The 18,684-nt window shown below is 28.4% G+C and overlaps 1 protein-coding gene and 1 long non-coding RNA gene across 3 annotated transcripts in view; one reads left to right on the forward strand and one right to left on the reverse strand.

The window, feature by feature from the left end:
* Positions 1–18,684, forward strand: part of LOC136972369 (uncharacterized) — a 151,079-nt gene that overhangs the window by 16,989 nt on the left and 115,406 nt on the right. The window lies entirely within an intron of this gene.
* On the reverse strand, positions 6,347–15,605 carry LOC136972429 (glucose dehydrogenase [FAD, quinone]-like). 2 transcript variants are annotated; one of them, XM_067267028.1, is made up of 11 exons: positions 15,390–15,605; positions 13,808–14,010; positions 12,259–12,448; positions 11,198–11,329; positions 10,895–11,016; positions 8,079–8,249; positions 7,839–7,992; positions 7,610–7,773; positions 7,362–7,539; positions 6,655–6,877; positions 6,347–6,553 (listed from the first exon to the last, which is right to left on the reverse strand). In XM_067267028.1, exons 1-11 carry the CDS (start codon positions 15,496–15,498, stop codon positions 6,397–6,399), a joined length of 1,803 nt encoding a protein of 600 aa, XP_067123129.1. In that variant the 5' UTR covers positions 15,499–15,605; the 3' UTR covers positions 6,347–6,396. The 2 variants fall into 2 exon arrangements, with proteins under 2 accessions (XP_067123129.1, XP_067123130.1); XM_067267029.1 differs by lacking the exon at positions 15,390–15,605 and adding an exon at positions 14,178–14,294.

Genomic DNA, 18,684 nt, shown 5'->3' on the forward strand with positions numbered 1-18,684 from the left:
TATTTACTCTTCGCCTTGTAGGCACTGACAGGGCGTTTATTTCAAGTCCATAATGGAATGAAGGTTCTCGGGTGAGGAATTCGAGAAAATTTTCGGAGGTTCCCCATTTAAACTCGAACCCGAGTTCTCCAGAGCAGTGTTTCCTAACGTATTTGGATTAGCGATACAGTTAGAATTTAACGCCTTGGCTCTGAATGTGAGGAATTTCCATAATTCCCAAGGAATTATGGAAATTCCTCACATTCAGAATCCCAACAAGAAACTGTTTTGTTTGAGTCCTTCTATCAGGAAACTGTTCTAAACACACACAAATGTAAATGTATATTTCTTAACATCATGCATAATATAATGTTAAATGATTTTAATTGCTTTTAATTTCAGTGGCTTTATATGTTTGGTTATACTTTTATCTACAAAAGAAAAAAGAAATTTCAAAACTTCTTTCTTTCAGAAAAAGTTAAACACATGTTTTAGTTAGTACAAAAATCAATTTAATTGCCTAAATATTTGAAGATTTCTCTTCCATTTCTATTGTACAGAGACTACAAAAGTAATAATCTATGTTTAGTACAATTCTATTTAAAAGTTACATGCTTAAATGCTTAAAAATTAAAGTAATTTATACAAAATTGATGCAGTTTACAAATTGATAATTAATTTTTTTCGTTCCGCATCCCAATTGTGAGCCTGATCGAACACACGATGGGTTGATTTACAAAGTCCCTCATACTGCCCACAGATAGAAGTTTTTAAGAGCGATTTTTGTATAAAAAATAAATAAAATATCGTTTAATTCACTATAGTTTCTGTATTAGATATTCCGAATCAACTTTATAACAAATTAATTTATTTAATTAAATATGACAAACGTAAAAGTAATTAATAAATGATTTTTGAGTGTATAAATCAATATTTATTTACAAATATCACAAATTTATTGCTTACGTTAAGTACTGTACGGTACATCTGACATAATACAGTAGTTTTAATTAATTTCTCATATTATTATATGTAGACTCTTTAGCTAAATTTATATAATAGAATACGATAGATTTATTTTCTTCCATGAAATTATATTTATCCACACATAATTTTAAAAATACAGTAGATTCCCCTATAACACGTATTCGTATAACACGGCGAAAAAATTGCGATCGTATTCGTATCACACGCTAAAAGAGACTCGTATTACACGGTAAAACGTCATCGCCGACTCGTGTCGCGACAGGATTAATCGAATCTGGACCAATAGCGGATATTGTACAAACCGTTGAGTTTAAACGAGCACTGGACCTACTAAAAAAACATTTATTATTCAACGGCCATAAAAATTATATTTTTATTAATGATGTCTCCAAAGTTAAGTTATTTTTCTGCAAAAAATTCGCTGATCAAAAAACACGCGCCCGCCGTTCGATGAGCCGCTCCGCGACGAAAACAAGCTTAAGCAATGGCGTCCTCGAACGGTGCACACTCGGTAAGTAATCCTACAATTTTTTGTTTATAGCATAGATTATATGGATTATTCCCAAAAATTATACGTGATTTGGAAATGCTGAGTCAAATTAGTCTAGAATAGATTAATTTTATGGAAGAAAACCTTTCAAACAGCCATAGTCCCTAAACTGCACACGTGCCGGCTGTAATTGGCTCATGTATTTAAGTGACTCGTACAACACGGATTCATATAACATGGAACGTATCTACCGTGTTATAGGGGGGTCTACTGTAATATAAAATTTTACGTGTGAAGTACTGAAAAACTTTACGTTTTTGTTCATTTTGTACAATTTATTTATCTGTTGTAATGGAATCATATCTTTTAATATCTGATCCAAGTTTAATTCTTGTACCCTAGTAAGAACGACGAATATTTTCTGAATGAAGTTAACAGATTATGGTCATGCAGAGAATTACAAAGGCCTATTGTTCTTAATAAGCCTGCAACAAGATTAGTCGACGGATCTTGTAGTAGTATTAAAACATTCAAATAAAAGCACTAAAAATAGAAGCTAAGAAGCGGACGAATTAGGTTATTACAATTTTCGGAATAGATAAAAACGTGTACGTTCCAAAAATGAATACACTAATTTTCATATCTTGGGGTTTATTGTGCTTTTATTACATCTAAATATCATTTATAACGAGTAAAATTCTTAACTTCATGCTCGAATTGTGCGCTTTTAGGTTATTTTAAATACGTTGAATTTACCTCCGATTCCGTCCTTATTGATGACTCCTCTTGTAGTTGATCCTATCTTAGACCTTCCTATCTCTGATTCAGAGATGAATACAATTCAAAAGATGCGAATTCGCTCGGCTCCCGGGGTGGATAGTGTTTCTCCGTCTTTAATTGTTTACTCTAGGACTACTTTGGTTCCTTATTTAGTCAAGTTATTTAATCGGGTTTATGACACTGCTAAAATTCCGGAATCGTGATTGGAGGTAAAGATAAAAGTTATTCGTAAAAAAGGTCCAACAGATGAGCCCGCAAACTTTCGACCAATTTCGCTGTTACCTGTAGTTCGGAAAATTTTTACATCTATTTTGTCTAAAAGATTGGGTAATTGGTTAAGAGAACGGAATTTGATTCAACCAGTGCAATTCGCTTTCCAACCTCGGAAGAGTACTGTACTTTGAGCAATATTCTAATTTTTCACTCCATTATTTGTAGACAACTTTCAAAGAAGAGACAACGTTTACTTGCGGCCTTTATAGACTACGAAAAAGCTTTTGACAGTGTTGTTTTGAAGATTCTGTTATTAGAAATCCCAAGCATTTTTAATTTGGATAAGTTTATTGATATAATTCATTGTTTATTTTCAGGACTGAAAGCAAGGATTTCCACTAGTGCTGGGCTTACTGATGTTTTTTTTTTTATAGAAAAGGGTTTACCACAAGGAGATTCTTTAAGTCCAATATTGTTTAATTGCTACGTTAATGATATGGTACAAGTTTTTGATGATTTAAGTAAAGATTCCATTTCTCTGGGCGATTACGAAGTACATTTACTTCAATTTGCCGATGATACAGTAGTGTTATCCACTACCCCGATCTATTTACAAAGGAAATTGGACAGGTTATATAATTATTCTTCTACCTTGGGTTTACGTATTAATTTATTCAAGTCGAAAATAATGATTTTTAGACACGGTGGGAGGTTGAGAAAGGCTGACAAGTTTTCTTAAATGGAAGAGGAATTAGTGTTGTTAATGAAGCTACATATTTGGGGATTCGTTTCTCAGCTACTGGCTCGTTCCAGAATTACATATCTTACGTGAAAGGTAAAGCATTCTCTAAAATAAATGTTGTAATAGATATTTTGAGACGGGTTAAGAACAGCCATATGGCTTTGTGTAAGAAACTTGCAGCTTCTCTATTTACTTCAAGTTGGTCTTATGGTCTGCCCTTTTGGGGGCCTTTTTGTTTTGATGACATTGACTCTATAGAACTGATGTTCTTTCGTCGTCTTTTTGGTCTTGAGAGATCGATCCCATCGTATGCAATTAGATCTGAATTGGGCCTAGACTTTACCCGGAAACATTTTGTTAAACTAACCTTAAATTTTCTGGGGAACATAATCTCTGACCCATCATCTCTGGAATGTGAGGCTTATTTTACCTTGAAGAAATTTTCATCGACCAGATCACTGAAATATAGTTGGTTCACTAAACTGGAGAGTCTATTTAATAGAATTGGTATCTCACTCTCCTTAATAGATTCATCCCCTGAAGTTTTGAAATATTATACAAATACAATTTTACAAGAGTTTAACAATGTTTTCTTGATAGAAGAAGGTGACAGGGTCCTTAAGGCTAAATACTATCCATGGTACTCAGAAATATTAGACAACCACCGATGTTTTTACATTTATTATCAGCAGTAACCGTTTATTATTAAAAACACGATCATACAGATTAGGCTAAATAAGTTCCGTTTAACATGGAAACATTTGTGTATTGATCTACGTTCACCAGATATGTGCCCGTATTGTAAGAAAGGAAATGCGACCTTAAATCACTATATGTTTGATTGTGAGGATCTTGATTATTTACGTTTATCAATACCTTCTAATAATGTTCTTTGTATTAATAATGGTATTTGTAAAGATCCAGCAGATAGAATTCATGGATTATTCTCCATCAACTACTCAGTTGAGTCCATTTGGTATAAATATAATTTATTAACTAAAGTAATTAATGTAACTTCTCCTCCTAAAAATTAATTTTATGTATGGAGTTTTTCTAATAAATAAATAATAAATAAATAAATTTATTTAATTTAATAAAAAAATAAATAAATAAAAAATATAAAAGAAAACTTAAATTGTAAGATTAAATATAGGAGTGAACAGAATTTAAAATGATATATTTAGAAAATAAATAACGTGGATATTTTCCTTTATAACGATTATATTTTTAATCTGTTGTTCATTCAATCTCATAAACAAGAAAGCAATGATTTTAAATATGAAAAAATTATCATTAATTATTTCTAATATATATGCAGTAAATAAATCGTAACGTATTATCTTTTTAGATATAAATAAATCTTTGTTAAAAAATTCAAGTTGTAGATAAAAATATATGAATAAAACTTAAATTTGAAAGACAAAGTCTATTAAGTACGCGCACAATTAAAATCGTATAAATCATAATAAAAATAGCTCAATCAATTCAGTCAATTTTATGTCCTTAACTTTAAATATAAGTAAGGTAATTTTTACAAAGAATAAGTCGATGAAAAATTTATAAAACTAATTACAAAATGTATTATTACATCAATGAAAACACATAATTTACTACAATAAATTTTTAAGAAGTTTATTTAACATTAAGAGTATCTTTCACGTAGTTATCTATATATATAAAAACGAATGTATGTCTGTGTGTGTGTGTGTGTGTTTGTCCTTTATGCTTTACCACACCATTTATCCGATTGCCATGAAACTTTGGGAAGTTGTTTAATACACTTCCGCGAAGGTTTGTGGCATATGTGAAGATCATCATTTTCCCCCTTTCAAAAATATATTTATATATGGATTAAGACTTTTATGTCCAACAGATGGCGCTAACTTCAGACGACCTAAGTTTGCTTTTCTGTGAGGCATTATGCTTTTGTGAGAATAAACTAAAGCAGATCATTTTCTATCTATGTATATAAATAAAGTATAACGTTTGTTTGTTCCTACCGATTCCTTTGAAATTTTGACACAACGTTGCATTCAAATACTCACGTGTTTTTATATAATATACATGTCGAAATTCCCCCTACTGGAGGGAGATGGACGAGATTAAGGCTTACTGTGAAGAACTCGGCTTCTATTTATTCTATTTTGCATGCGTTTTTTGCGTTTTTAATTGCGTTTTAATAGGTTACGTCAACAGAATATACACTAAAAAGGGATTTTTCGATATTCCCCAGCGGGGAGAGGAACAGGATTAAGGCTTACTGTGAAGAACTCGGCTTCTATTTATACTATTTTGCATGCGTTTTTTGCGTTTTTAATTGCGTTTTAATAGGTTACGTCAACAGAATATACACTAAAAAGGGATTTTTCGATATTCCCCAGCGGGGAGAGGAACAGGATTAAGGCTTACTGTGAAGAACTCGGCTTCTATTTATACTATTTTGCATGCGTTTTTTGCGTTTTTAATTGCGTTTTAATAGGTTACGTCAACAGAATATACACTAAAAAGGGATTTTTCGATATTCCCCAGCGGGGAGAGGAACAGGATTAAGGCTTACTGTGAAGAACTCGGCTTCTATTTATACTATTTTGCATGCGTTTTTTGCGTTTTTAATTGCGTTTTAATAGGTTACGTCAACAGAATATACACTAAAAAGGGATTTTTCGATATTCCCCAGCGGGGAGAGGAACAGGATTAAGGCTTACTGTGAAGAATTCGGCTTCTATTTATACTATTTTGCATGCGGTTTTGATTGCGTTTTAATAGGTACGTCAAGAGAATTACAGTAAGAAGGGATTTTTTGAAATTTCCCCTACGAGGGAAGTGTTATACATTTATAATAGATACATTTTGAGCCACAACAACGTGTGGCCGGGTCAGCTAGTTTAATATAAAATTTCAGTTAGTTTAAACTTTAAGGGAAAACAAAATAAAAGATATTAGAAATTTTTAAATTTATTATTTAACGTTCTTATAAATTTGCTTCTTGCCTGATTTTCTAAATAATAAATTATATAAAATTAACTTAAATATAAAAAATCATATAAACTAAATTACATATAAATGTAGAACTTTTTCTAAAACATTATCAATCGACTATTCAGTATAAAATAAATAAATAAATAAATACATTTTTGACAGTTAATAAGATTACATTTCGTTATGCTAATAATTTAATTCAATTATACACAATAAATTAATACAGTTACAGGAAATTATCGTGTTTATTTGATGATTTTAATCCTAAAATCATATCGGCTGCTTTTTCCGCTATCATCATTATTGGAGCGTTAGTATTTCCTGTTACTATAGTTGGCATGATAGAACCATCGACGACACGCAAACCAGATACACCTTTTACTCTGAAAAATGTGGAGGTAATATGTTTGTTAAACAACATTAATTTATATACTCCGGTATAATAATAAATACCGACATATAACATTGTAATGATAATCATTACCTTAATTCAGGATCTACAACAGTTGTCGGATCATCAACTGCACCCATTTTACAAGTTCCAACAGGATGAAACATAGTCGTTGTCATAGTTCTAACCATACATTCCAGGTACTCATCCTCATATTTTTTAAATTCTTCACACCCTGGTACAGTTGTTGGGAAGATTCGAGCTCCATATTTCTTAAACGGTTCTAAGTTACCCAATTCTATACATTTCTTTATTCCTATATTCAAATAAAATCAAATAGAATTTTAATATTACAGTAGAGCATCGATTATCCGACCCCGATCAACTGCCACATCGATTAACCGACCGCGTCCTAGTCGGCAAATTCAAATGTCCGCTAGTGATGTGGTGCTACAATATTTGGCTATGTCTTGGCTACTTTAATATTATTTTTGTTAAATTTTTGCGTTTTAACTGGCAACGTGGCTCGACCATGAAAGGCGGCCAGTATTTAAACGAGGCTTAATTTTATTTAATCGCTATATAGTAATATACTAATTACATGGGATATACTAATATACTATACTAATAATGTATTTTTTCATACTTTTCCGTTATCCGTTTTTCAGTTATCCGACCAACCCCAGTCCAGAATTAAGTCGGATAATCGATGCTCTACTGTAAAAACTGAATACAAATTAAATTTCGGAAGTCATTGAAATTTTCTAAATATTAACATTATGTTTTTATAGGAAATTTACCATCAATAAGAACTAGAACGTCTTCAGGTTTGGAGAGGTAATTTGGTTCGATAATTGGATATTCGTATGGATTAGCACTCTTTAATTTCACATATCCTCGACTTTTGGGATGAAGTAAAACAGGAAGAAAGGAAAATGTGTCTCGGAAAGAAAATGGTTCATAATAATTTTTCCACACCTAAAAGATAAAGGTAAGTCGATTAAAATTTCCACGCAGCAGTACCTTCCCATATTTTTATAAAACTTACTTTCTCTTCCAATCCAATTGCTTCCTTTTGAACGCTTCCTCCATCGGAAGATATGCTTCCCGAAGAAAAATGTATCTGAATATCAGGAAAATCTTCCGATACGTTTGAGTATTGTGTATTTATAAAAGCGATCCCTTCGAGTCCATTAGACAATGTCCAAGGTCCTTCGTGAAAATTCATATTTAGTGCCAACTGAAATTTTAACATTTGATAACAACTCTAAACTTACCTTTTCCAGCAGCATAATAAAGAATACTGTTAGTTGGTGAGCTTGTTCGGTAGGCAACGTTCGAAACAGGTTTATCAATCAAGAAATTTACACCGTGGGGGAAAATATGATCTTGAAGATTTAAACCTACAGGAAGTTCTGATATGATTGGTATCTAATAAAGTTGAATAAAATATAAAATTTATTTACATAATAATTTGAGATAATGTTGATAATTTTAGATAATAAAAATTTATTTACTTCAAATTTTTCTAAATCCTCTTTCGGTCCAATTCCTGACAGCATTAATAGTTGAGGTGTGTTTATAGAACCAGCCGAGATAATAATCTCTTTTTTGGCACTTACGACATGAGTTTTGTTAAAACGGTCGTATTGTATACCTATGGCTCTTTTCAAATCATCGAAAATAATCTGAAAACAAATTAATTCATAACCCAAAAATTATAATATAATTTTTATGTTTAAGGCATTCACTAATACTAATTTGAAAAGTATATTCTAGAGTTATCCACTCAAATTAGTAAATATTCCAGCAAGGCGTGGCTTATTTTATTATCAAAGCTTTAATCCATAATTTCTCTATTACAATTATGCCTATACTCGCTTCGTGATCCAACAGAAACTGTAGTTTTAACTTTATATTGAATTATTTCACATTTTATAATAACAAAAAACCTTTCTGTTTTGTAATAAATAGAATACTTATTCAATTTTCTAAAATAAAACATATTTGATTATTGAATCTTATTGAAGATGATATTAACTGAACATATATTTGCTTATTTGTTAAGAAAGAGGCAAATAATATGACAAAGTAGAGAAATTATGGAATAATGTTCTGATAGCAAGGTTAAGTCATGCTATAGTGAAATACTTAATAATATTGTAAGCGGGGATAAATTAGATCAGTTTCAGCAAATTCACTTATTGTAAAATACTGCTGTAACAGAGAAAATTGAATTAACTGAATTGTAAAAAAGCATTACAGTTAGATGTGAAAGACCTAATTACCAAAGTGTTTTGGAAGTGATGATAATGACATTGCAAAATATATTATCATACGATCCATTTCATTCCAATGTAAGGGTCATTCTCAATTTCTCCATGAAGTAAAACGGATCTCGTGCTTTTCAATTATGACAATCGAACTAATTAAGCATAAACACATCAAAACAAACTTATTACATTAAAATAGCAACTTAAAAGTGTAGCTTTATTCATCCAATTTTGAATGAAGTGAAAAGAAAATATAGTGTTTGATTTAGCTGGATGATCTGTAATCTTTCTTATAAAGTTAAAAAGGGAAAAAATTTTTTTATAAGGCATATAGTATCTATTATTTTTCTATTATATAAAGGATAAAGTCATAAAATTAGGAAAGACTAGTTTACTATAGAAATTTAGGCCTATAATTAGCCAACATTTTCAGGGAAATAAAACTAAAAATATTAATTAAATTTTAGCTGCCATCATTGTGAGCCTGCCAAATCTATTGTAAACTGGGAAAAAAGGCTGTCTTAGTGCCCACTGAGTGGAAAGAGATAAAAATAAAACTAAATAAATCTTAATTTTAGGCTTTTCTCAACTTTTAGACATACATTTTGTTGAACAAGACACCATTGCATTGTCCCACACTATTCGCATAATGGTTAAAAAACGAAATGTTCGTGCCCATAAAAAGGTGACATCTATATTCAGATTTGTCCAAAATATAAATTAATATATAAACTAATAAATATATCGGGTTTTGTCTTTAATTTTATCTATTCGTTTTTAGATAACATGAACTTTATTTGTTTGTGCTTACGCTTTGTAAGGATAAAATTCAGAATTAACAGTCTTAATTGCTGTAACCAAAAGACTTTTATAAAGTTAGCGTTAGCTTTAGTATTAAGATATATATAAAAAATTAAAATTTTGTACAATATTTTAAACAATACAGATAAAAGTTTTTCAAAAATTCTCAGAAAACAAGTAATTGTATTTTCTTCGTGAGATAAAGGATCAACTTCACGAATTTAATTTATCATTATAAAACTTTGCTTAATTTCGCTCCGATAGAAGAAAAGCAGCATTCGATATTAAAATAATGGAATTAGGTCCATTATTTTAATTGGTACTAAGATTAAGTATATTTTTATATAGAATTTTTATCTAGTATTTTGCTAAGATGTTAATTCTGGGTTAATGTTACCTATGGTAGCGAACATGGCGGCTCGTCTCTGAAACAGTGGGGATGCACGGTTCTAACCTAACTTAACCTATTCTAATAAATTACCCCTACTCTAATAATTTGGTTGGCAATAATTATGGTAATTTATTAGAATAGGTTAGGTTAGGTTAGGTTAGAACGTGCATCTCCACTGTTTCAGAGACGAGCCGTCATGTTCGCTATCATAGGCAACATAAATTAACCTAATTCTGTAATTAAATAATAATAATATCCTATATAATAAAATCAAGTTAATATTTATTAAAATTTAAAAAATAATATTTTAATGATAAATTTTATTTAAAACTAGAAGAAACGATATAGTATTAAGAAACGATATGACTTATAACAAATCCAATCATTTCATTAATAATTTACATAATACTAAACATATTTACACAAAAAATATTCTAATTTATAATCTATTGGTTTTAAAAATAAGAACCTATTGATATGTTATTTGGTTATTTAAACTTATATTTTCATCTTTTTAATTACATTTTTATTAAGCATGGTATAAATAGCATATCATAAGATAGATATACTAAGTATACTATAAGATGAATCAATTTTTATTATTATTTCTTTTATCAAAAAAAAAAAATGAAATTAAATTATAATTTTTATAATTTGAGCCAATTTTGTTTTTATTCTCATACTTACCGATTTTTAAAGCTTACTCCTACGATAATAATCGATAAAAGAATCTAATGTAAATTGGACTTACATTCATAGAAAGAATATATTAAAAATATGAAAATTGTTTATAATGCTATATCAAAGACGAAGATTAAGTCAATCTTTTATTAAATTTTATAATAGATAAATAATTAAAAACATCTACCTTTGTTACAAATGAAAAGAGAGCTATTTTTAAATTCACTCTTTTTTCCACTGGTTTTATAAATGCTTTATTAGTACTACATCTTCTACCTTTTCTTTTGGTTGATTGAGCAGATGAGAAACCTAAAAATATAATGGAAAATTGTTTTTTGTCAATGGAATGTAAAATTAAAAATGACAATGTATTACAGTATATGCACATTATTTATTAAATGAACAAAACAAAATATTTTTGTTAATTATAATTTTGTGGATTTAAATATTAAAAATATATCATGTTTGTTTAATAAGTCTCTTTTAATACCTGTTTGTTTTGCGCCATTGATATCTCTTACTTCGTATCCAAATAATTTACCAGCTTCAAGAAAAGCTTTTTGTAATGGTGTAGCATATACCGGAGAAGAAACTGTTTGGTAACCACCGGTAGCATGATAACCTATAAACATAGAAAGTTTTTCAATAGATATTCCTATGAAAGTTTAGTTTTCTTTTATTAGTGACTATTTTCAGAGAATTTATACAATTTTTCTATATTTATAGTATGTTTAATATAAACACAGAACTTTCATTTTAAGTAGGAAATTCAAAAAGTAAGGTGTCTTATTTTTTATTTTTTATTTAAACAAGTTACAATGTGGCAGCATGCAGCAGATATACGCATATATTTAGTGTATTCTTTGTCATACTTGCTTTGGATGTCGGATTGATCGCTATAATAAGTATTGCATTGTACTTATTATAGAGATAAACCAAAGAATCGAAGCCTTTATGGTAGAAAAATGCATATTCTGAAGATGAATTCAAAGTTTAATTTCTTGGATTTTCTCCGACAAACTAGAAACACAGACCTCAAAGGAGTGTCAATTTACAAAATACTGTTTTTTTATCTTTCCTACGCTAACTCTGCTAATTCATATTACATCTTCATATGTTACAATCAACCATAAAAAATGATATCATCAATCAATAAATATAAATCAATTATGTAATAAATCATAATCTTTTATTAGCTCATGGTGAATTTTCATAATAGATTTCTTTCCCCCATAAATAAATAATTAGAATAAGAACAATAATAAGAACATCATACTAGTGTTCTTTGAACACTCCGTTTGTCAGTTCATTCAGTAAGGTTGACAATACTAAATTGACAAAGCACACGTGGTCTACGTGGAAGAAATTCTTACAATCTGATGATGGAGTAAATTGATACGGAGTTACACCGTGCTGCAGGCGTTACTTCCTCGAGAATAAAATAAAAAACTACTTTCTGATATTCCATCGTATGTTGTTATAATGCTAGAATGTAACTTCGTTAAAACATAATAAGACTATATTATTATTTTTAAAAATAATCAAATTTACCATTGCTCAATACGAATAAATCTGTATTATCTTCGGATTTAAGAAAATATGGAAACACTTCTTTCCAACTCCATCCAGTTGCTCCTTGTTCAACCCATTGATCGTAATCTTTTCGATTTCCTCTGACATATAACATAGCATTCAAGACGCTACAACCTCCTAAAACTTTACCTCTTGGCCATCTAGAACGCTTATAAAAACGTACAAATAAATAATTAAAATAAAAATAACATCACATAAATCAGTTGATTTTAGAATATATAATCACGTAAATTAAACAGTTTACTCATAAATTTCTTTTTAAAATGTTGAATCTTAATGTTGCAGTTATTTGAAATAATATTATCAGTAATAATACTTGTAGAAACGTCATTTAAATTAATAAGAATATAGATGAAAAATTATAATTACTTTAAAAATTAAAATTCAATTCATCTGTTTTGCAGTTATGTGAAAATTACAGATTTAAAAAATTGCCAACAAGCCGACTAAACAATGGAATGTTTTACAATATTCCATTGAGTTGTTATGCGAAGGTCAATATATTACTGTGCCATATGGAAAACGAGAAAGTAGAAATTATATAGCCTAAAGATAAATTTTGTCAATAGATGATGAAAGGTAAAAGTAATATTGATATAATACTATTATGGCTAAATAGTTTTTAACTTTGATCTATGCTTAGAAAATATACATACTGTATATTTGGTATATGGATATATAATTCTTATAAATCGGAAATTGTTTCAGGATGGAAAGTTTAATCATTACTTACATAAAACTCAAGCTTTATAAAATATTTTTATATAATTTAACAAGAAAGAACTTTTTAAATTTAAAATAAATGTTATAAAAATAGTGAATTCCACTTGGATTTTCCTACATTTATAATGTTAAAATAGTTTATTGTAAATGCTATTTTCTAATTTTGTCATCATTAATATTACAGTACTATTGTTATTAATATTAATAACAATACTTATAATAACATCAACATTATTAACAATAAATAAATATTTGCTGAATTGCATCATATGATCAGTATAGCTACTGCATTTGAAAAACTGAAGAGAAAAATAATAAAATTTTGATTCTTTATACAAGAGATGTGTATAGATATTAAACTAATATATTTAATTTGTAGTGTGAAATTTTTATTATTAATTTAAATAAATAAATATGCTTTTACTTTTTAGTTACGCTTATTGAATATTAGTAGACAAACGAAATTACATTATTCAGAAGCGCTTCTATAATTGTCGTTATTAAAATTTTATCCTAACGATAGATTAGTTATTTATAAAACACTTGTATAAATCAAGTATTATATTGTGGCTATATTTGAAACTCTATTGTTGTTACGCTGTTTTCCCAATGAGTTCAAGGTACTACATAAGTCATTTCTGATGTCATTACTATGTAAGTAATTGCAAGCAATAAGATATTTATCAAATATTTTCTATGTTGTCTGAAACTTTTGTAGCACGTCGGATGTAATATTTTGACATTTGTTTAACTTTCTTAAATTTTATTTTGAGATATTACTTACTTTTTCCTTCAAACCAAGGCAAGCGAATTTTTGCGGTTCGGTAACGTATTTCCAATCCATGGATGATTGTTGTAAAAGTGCAGAATTAATTGGAACGTCAGTAATTGAATTTTCGTTACACCCAGCTTCTAAAAGTAAGACTTTATTTTCTGAATGAGCAGACAACCTGTTTGCTAAAATTGCCCCTGCTGATCCTCCTCCAACTGTGTAAAGAAAATCAAATTACTTAAAAATCAAATCAAATTGTCTAAAGAAACTGAAATTTTATAATTATATGCGATTAACATTTCAAATTTGACCTGGATAATAATTATTTTTCTTTATTTAAATAAATATGGAAATTATGCTTAGAAAAAACAATTATAATTACTGTTATTATTTTAATGAAGCTAATAAGGAGACAAATTATTTTATTTGTTTTACGTATACAACAGCAAGGAAAGATGATTTGAAATTATATTTCGAAATTTTTTGTTAGTGAATAAATTTATCTTTAGAGAATGAATGATTTTATTTTTTATTATAGAAATAACTAGTAACTGATCTTTCAGAATGTGTAAGTTGTGAATTAATTTTACTTCCGCATTTTTAAATCCAAGAATAGGCTAATTTAGCTGAATTAATTTAACATTATAAATTTTATGAAGATTTTTTAAAATAATCTCTGTAAAATTTCTAACTATACTTACATAAATTAAACTAGAATTTTATTATAAAGCCTGTAATTAAGCTTACAATATAATTATGAAAATTTTATACTAATCAAGACAAAAAAATCAGTCATATTAAAAGCTTCTAAAATATTTAATAATTAAAATTTTTTCCCAATCACTTATTTATAAATTTTTGCGTTAATATAATTATTTATTAGCATCGTAACTATATATATTGTTAAAAGTTATAGGTATTTACGAAATTTAACAGGCTATTTTCTCTTTTCTCGATTTTATTTTTTAGCCTGGCATGGAAATTATGTATTTAAATTCTGAAATATGGACATTTTTCACTTTGATGAGACAGAATTTCTAAATTTTTATTTCTTATAATTTGATATTAATATTTTTACAACTTACACCGGCCTTAGATTATATTGATTAAAATATTTCACTCAAAAGAAACTGTTCAATAATTTCAAGTTTAATTATAGAAAAGTCTTCATCTTTCCAAGTTCCTTCCAAAATTCGGGTTTTATTTAAAGAGGTATAGCAAATTTAATTTATATTCAGGTTATATTTGTAAATAAAATGAAAGAGTGGGCTTATAAGTGTTTAATATTTACCTTTTAATTAGTATTAATTTGGATCATTTTCAAGAAGACTTTGGTTAATGTTGTTTCAAAGCCAATCAAATTTTGATAATGATGATAATCAACTTCAATACGTATAAAAAAAATGAAGATTTTGCGATTAAAATAAATGAAAAGAGGTATAAACAATGAGAAACAAATTATATTTAGGAAATATTAATATACTGTACATTCGAAGTCTGCTTTGAATATTTGTTAATGATGTCGTTATAAAATAGAATGGAGGCTGTTATAGATTATATTAGAAACAATATTAAATTGTATTTGAACACTTACCTATGATGTAATCATATTCATTTTCAATGATTTTTACTTCTTCCCGACCAATGTCGAGTACTCTAGCTAACGAAAGAAAAAACAGAACGGATTGTGACAAAACACTCATTTCGGAAACAAAAACTAGAATGATAGAATTTCCAGTCTTAGTTAGTTACTTTTTTTAAATTAGACGTTGTCACGTGGAGGAAATAAATCCATAGCGCACATCTGTTGTTAATTTCTACGAACTCGACCTCGAGATGACGAATGATATATTTCAAGGTATAAACTTAAAATTAATATTACGGGGGAAAAACTAAATACTAAAATTAACTTGTCACATAATTTCTATGATTATTAATATGAAGGTCTAGTAAATATTTCCTAATCGTAAATGCCTTGTTTTTTATTCCTCATAATATTAATGTAACAAAATTAATATTCTACTTAGTATTGGTGTTAATCCAAATTAAATTTCAAGTATAATTTGGATAAAATGTGTTCTTCGTCATCACAATATCTTCTAATATGATTTCCTGTGTTAATGAGCACCCTCGACGAATCTTTATCTCCGATAATGCTTAAATTTTGGGAACAATCGTTTTCGGCCTCATTCTCAAGTCGTTCTAAGTTTTGGAATCCCGTTTTCATTTAATAGCATAAATGTGTACTCTAAATACATATTTTTCTTTCTTTTTATCAATTATTATATTGTTGTCATAAATAACCATACACTACATTATATAATGTATAATATACTATTGTAGATGATGTATTGTATAATATAACACAGATTAGTTGTAATTGATTTTATATGCATTTTATACTCTCTTAACTAATCTCAATTAACTATTAAACTTATGGCATGGGAGAAAAGTTTAAAATTTATGAAGAATCATTTTTATCGATCATTAAGAGGTAAATTTTGCAATTTCTTTCGAAGAAACTGATTATAGTCCAGAACCAGAGAAGCGTGAGTTGTATGATGTCCGTCACACGTGTTTTAAATTACCTACTACATCTCGAAAGAAAAAGGAAAGTCATTTAATCGAATAAATTATCACTGACAAATAATTTGCGTGGCTTTATGAATTTTTATTGCCTATAGGCTATTTATAAACCAATACATTAAATATAACCTTAGGTAAATTATTATATTAATGAAAAACAAATTTTAAATTGTTCCAATGACAAATTGTTTTACACTTTGCGCCTTGAAGACACTAAAAGGATCTCTTGGTTTGCCATCGCGGGTTCGGTCAGGCCCATAATGGGGCGGTCACATGGTGAGGAACGGGTTCTCGACATATTCTAGACGGACTACCAACCGAAAAATTCCGTTCGAATCCAAACGTTCCAGCAAAAAGGCTTAAGACATACGAAAAGTTTATCAAAAGATAAATTAAACATTTATTAAAACTGGGTGTGTGACGTTTTTCTGTTATGATATTTTGTTAAAGACTTTTTATATTTTTAATTATTATACAGTGGCGAAAAGCTTAATTTTGGGGATAAGATAAGGCTATATAAAAAACTGTAGATGTTAATAACGAGGACAATCGTCATTAAGTTCGACCCTACTCGAGATATGACATACTATCCTCTTTATTTCTCCACCCCGTCGACCTTTAGCCATCAAAATTTAAATGCGTTTCACATCATAATTAATTTAAAGAAAAATTTTAAATTTAGAAGGTAATAGGACTTATATGTGTTACTTAAAATAATAGAAAATAAAAAGAAATTAAATAAACTTCTTGACAAATGTAATTAATTGAGATAATGGTTGTTATGAGAGAAAATTTATTAGACTTTAAAACTGCTTCATAAATAAAACGTATGTTATGTTGAAAAATGGTTTATATGATAGACAATGTTAATTATATTCTATGATTTTTTAAAATTTATTGCTAGCGTAATTAGTAATAAAAATGTTCGATAGAAATTTTAAAATTGCGTTGTTGATAAAAAGTAAAATTTTTAGGATAAAGCATTATTTTATTTTAACAATATCTTATTAGAACAGTATCTGCCAAAAAGTGTTATAATTAACTGTAAGAAATTAAATTAAATGTAATTATTTTTCTATTTGGTCATAGTTTGTTGTGTTGTATGTTGCAATATTATAATAAAAATATATCTAATAAAATTTTTATTTTCGAAATTTCTAAATTAAAAACAGATAAGTAATAGCGTATATTTAAGAGAAAGTTTTATGGAATATTTCTCTACTGTGTATCCAAAATGTATTTATCATTGAGAAATGTCGACTTATAATGAAGGAAGGGCATTTACAAAAAAATATATCCATATCATTGCACTATTTTATGGAATGTCATGGTTCTTTATATGCATGAGATCCTCCTTTAACTTACGAGAAAATAGACGATTATTGTGTTTTAAACTTTATTAAAGCAAATTATTTTAAATGTTAGCAGATCTACGGATTTAAATAATAAATATGATAACATAAATTGAATTGTATTTTCAATATTTTATTCTAAAAATATCAAGAATATTTTCTAAATTATCGCATATTGTCCAAATTATAAATTTGGAAGAAATTGAAATTTGCTTCTTTAAAGTGATAGTTTTCATCATTATTATTTTATCTGACGTATTCTGCATATTTTAGATAGAAAATATATATTACACATAAATTGTATAAACTGTACGCTAATAATTTTCATTCTTCGCGCTGAAATCGCCGCTTTTTAATAAATATATATAGGGTAAAACCGGTTAAGGCGCTTATAGTTTTTATCAACGCTTATGACTTGCTTTACTTTGGACTTCAGTAGGAAAAAAATTTATATATTATATATATGTGTGTGTGTTAAATGTTTTGCTTGGTTCATAGTAATTTAGAAGATTAATAAGTATGTTTTCGATCGAAGAACTAAGTCCTTTTTGGCCCATTTTCCTCTATCGGCACCAGTTTCCCTTCTTTTGCGTTCAGTAGGTTTCTAAAATTAATAAATCTAATTTAGTTCATAATAAAATATTTCGGGAAAACTACGCATTTCTCCCTTAAATCCGCTTGGAAATAATGAAACATGTGAACGTTAAGTGTAGTCACCATTAAAGTGACTGTGACTTATCTACTGAGTATTATTTGAATAAACAACACCTAGGCGTCTTTCCTGACTCGGTTTACGCCTATATCGTTTAGAATAGTGGCATATTCAGATATTATCATCAGGGTGCACAGGGATAAGTTTACAAATAAATCTAAAAACGCTTCTGGTCACATATACATGTGTTTCAGAAAGAAAAAAGAGTATTATTTACTTATTTATTTTTAATTTTGAGT

This window comes from Centruroides vittatus, unplaced genomic scaffold (genome assembly GCF_030686945.1).
Source record: "Centruroides vittatus isolate TY-2023 unplaced genomic scaffold, ASM3068694v2 contig_290, whole genome shotgun sequence".
In the NCBI taxonomy this organism is placed as follows: Eukaryota; Metazoa; Arthropoda; class Arachnida; order Scorpiones; family Buthidae; genus Centruroides; species Centruroides vittatus.

What these genes read in the sequence shown, in the direction of transcription:
- LOC136972429 (XM_067267028.1), bottom strand. Translation starts at nt 15,498, where the DNA reads ATGAGTGTTTTGTCACAATCCGTTCTGTTTTTTCTTTCGTTAGCTAGA. An exon ending in AGGATTTAGAAAAATTTGAA is followed by an intron (nt 7,993 to 8,078) that starts GTAAATAAATTT and finishes CAACTTTATTAG; the next exon opens with ATACCAATCATATCAGAACT. An exon ending in TTATTATGCTGCTGGAAAAG is followed by an intron (nt 7,774 to 7,838) that starts GTAAGTTTAGAG and finishes ATTTTCACGAAG; the next exon opens with GACCTTGGACATTGTCTAAT.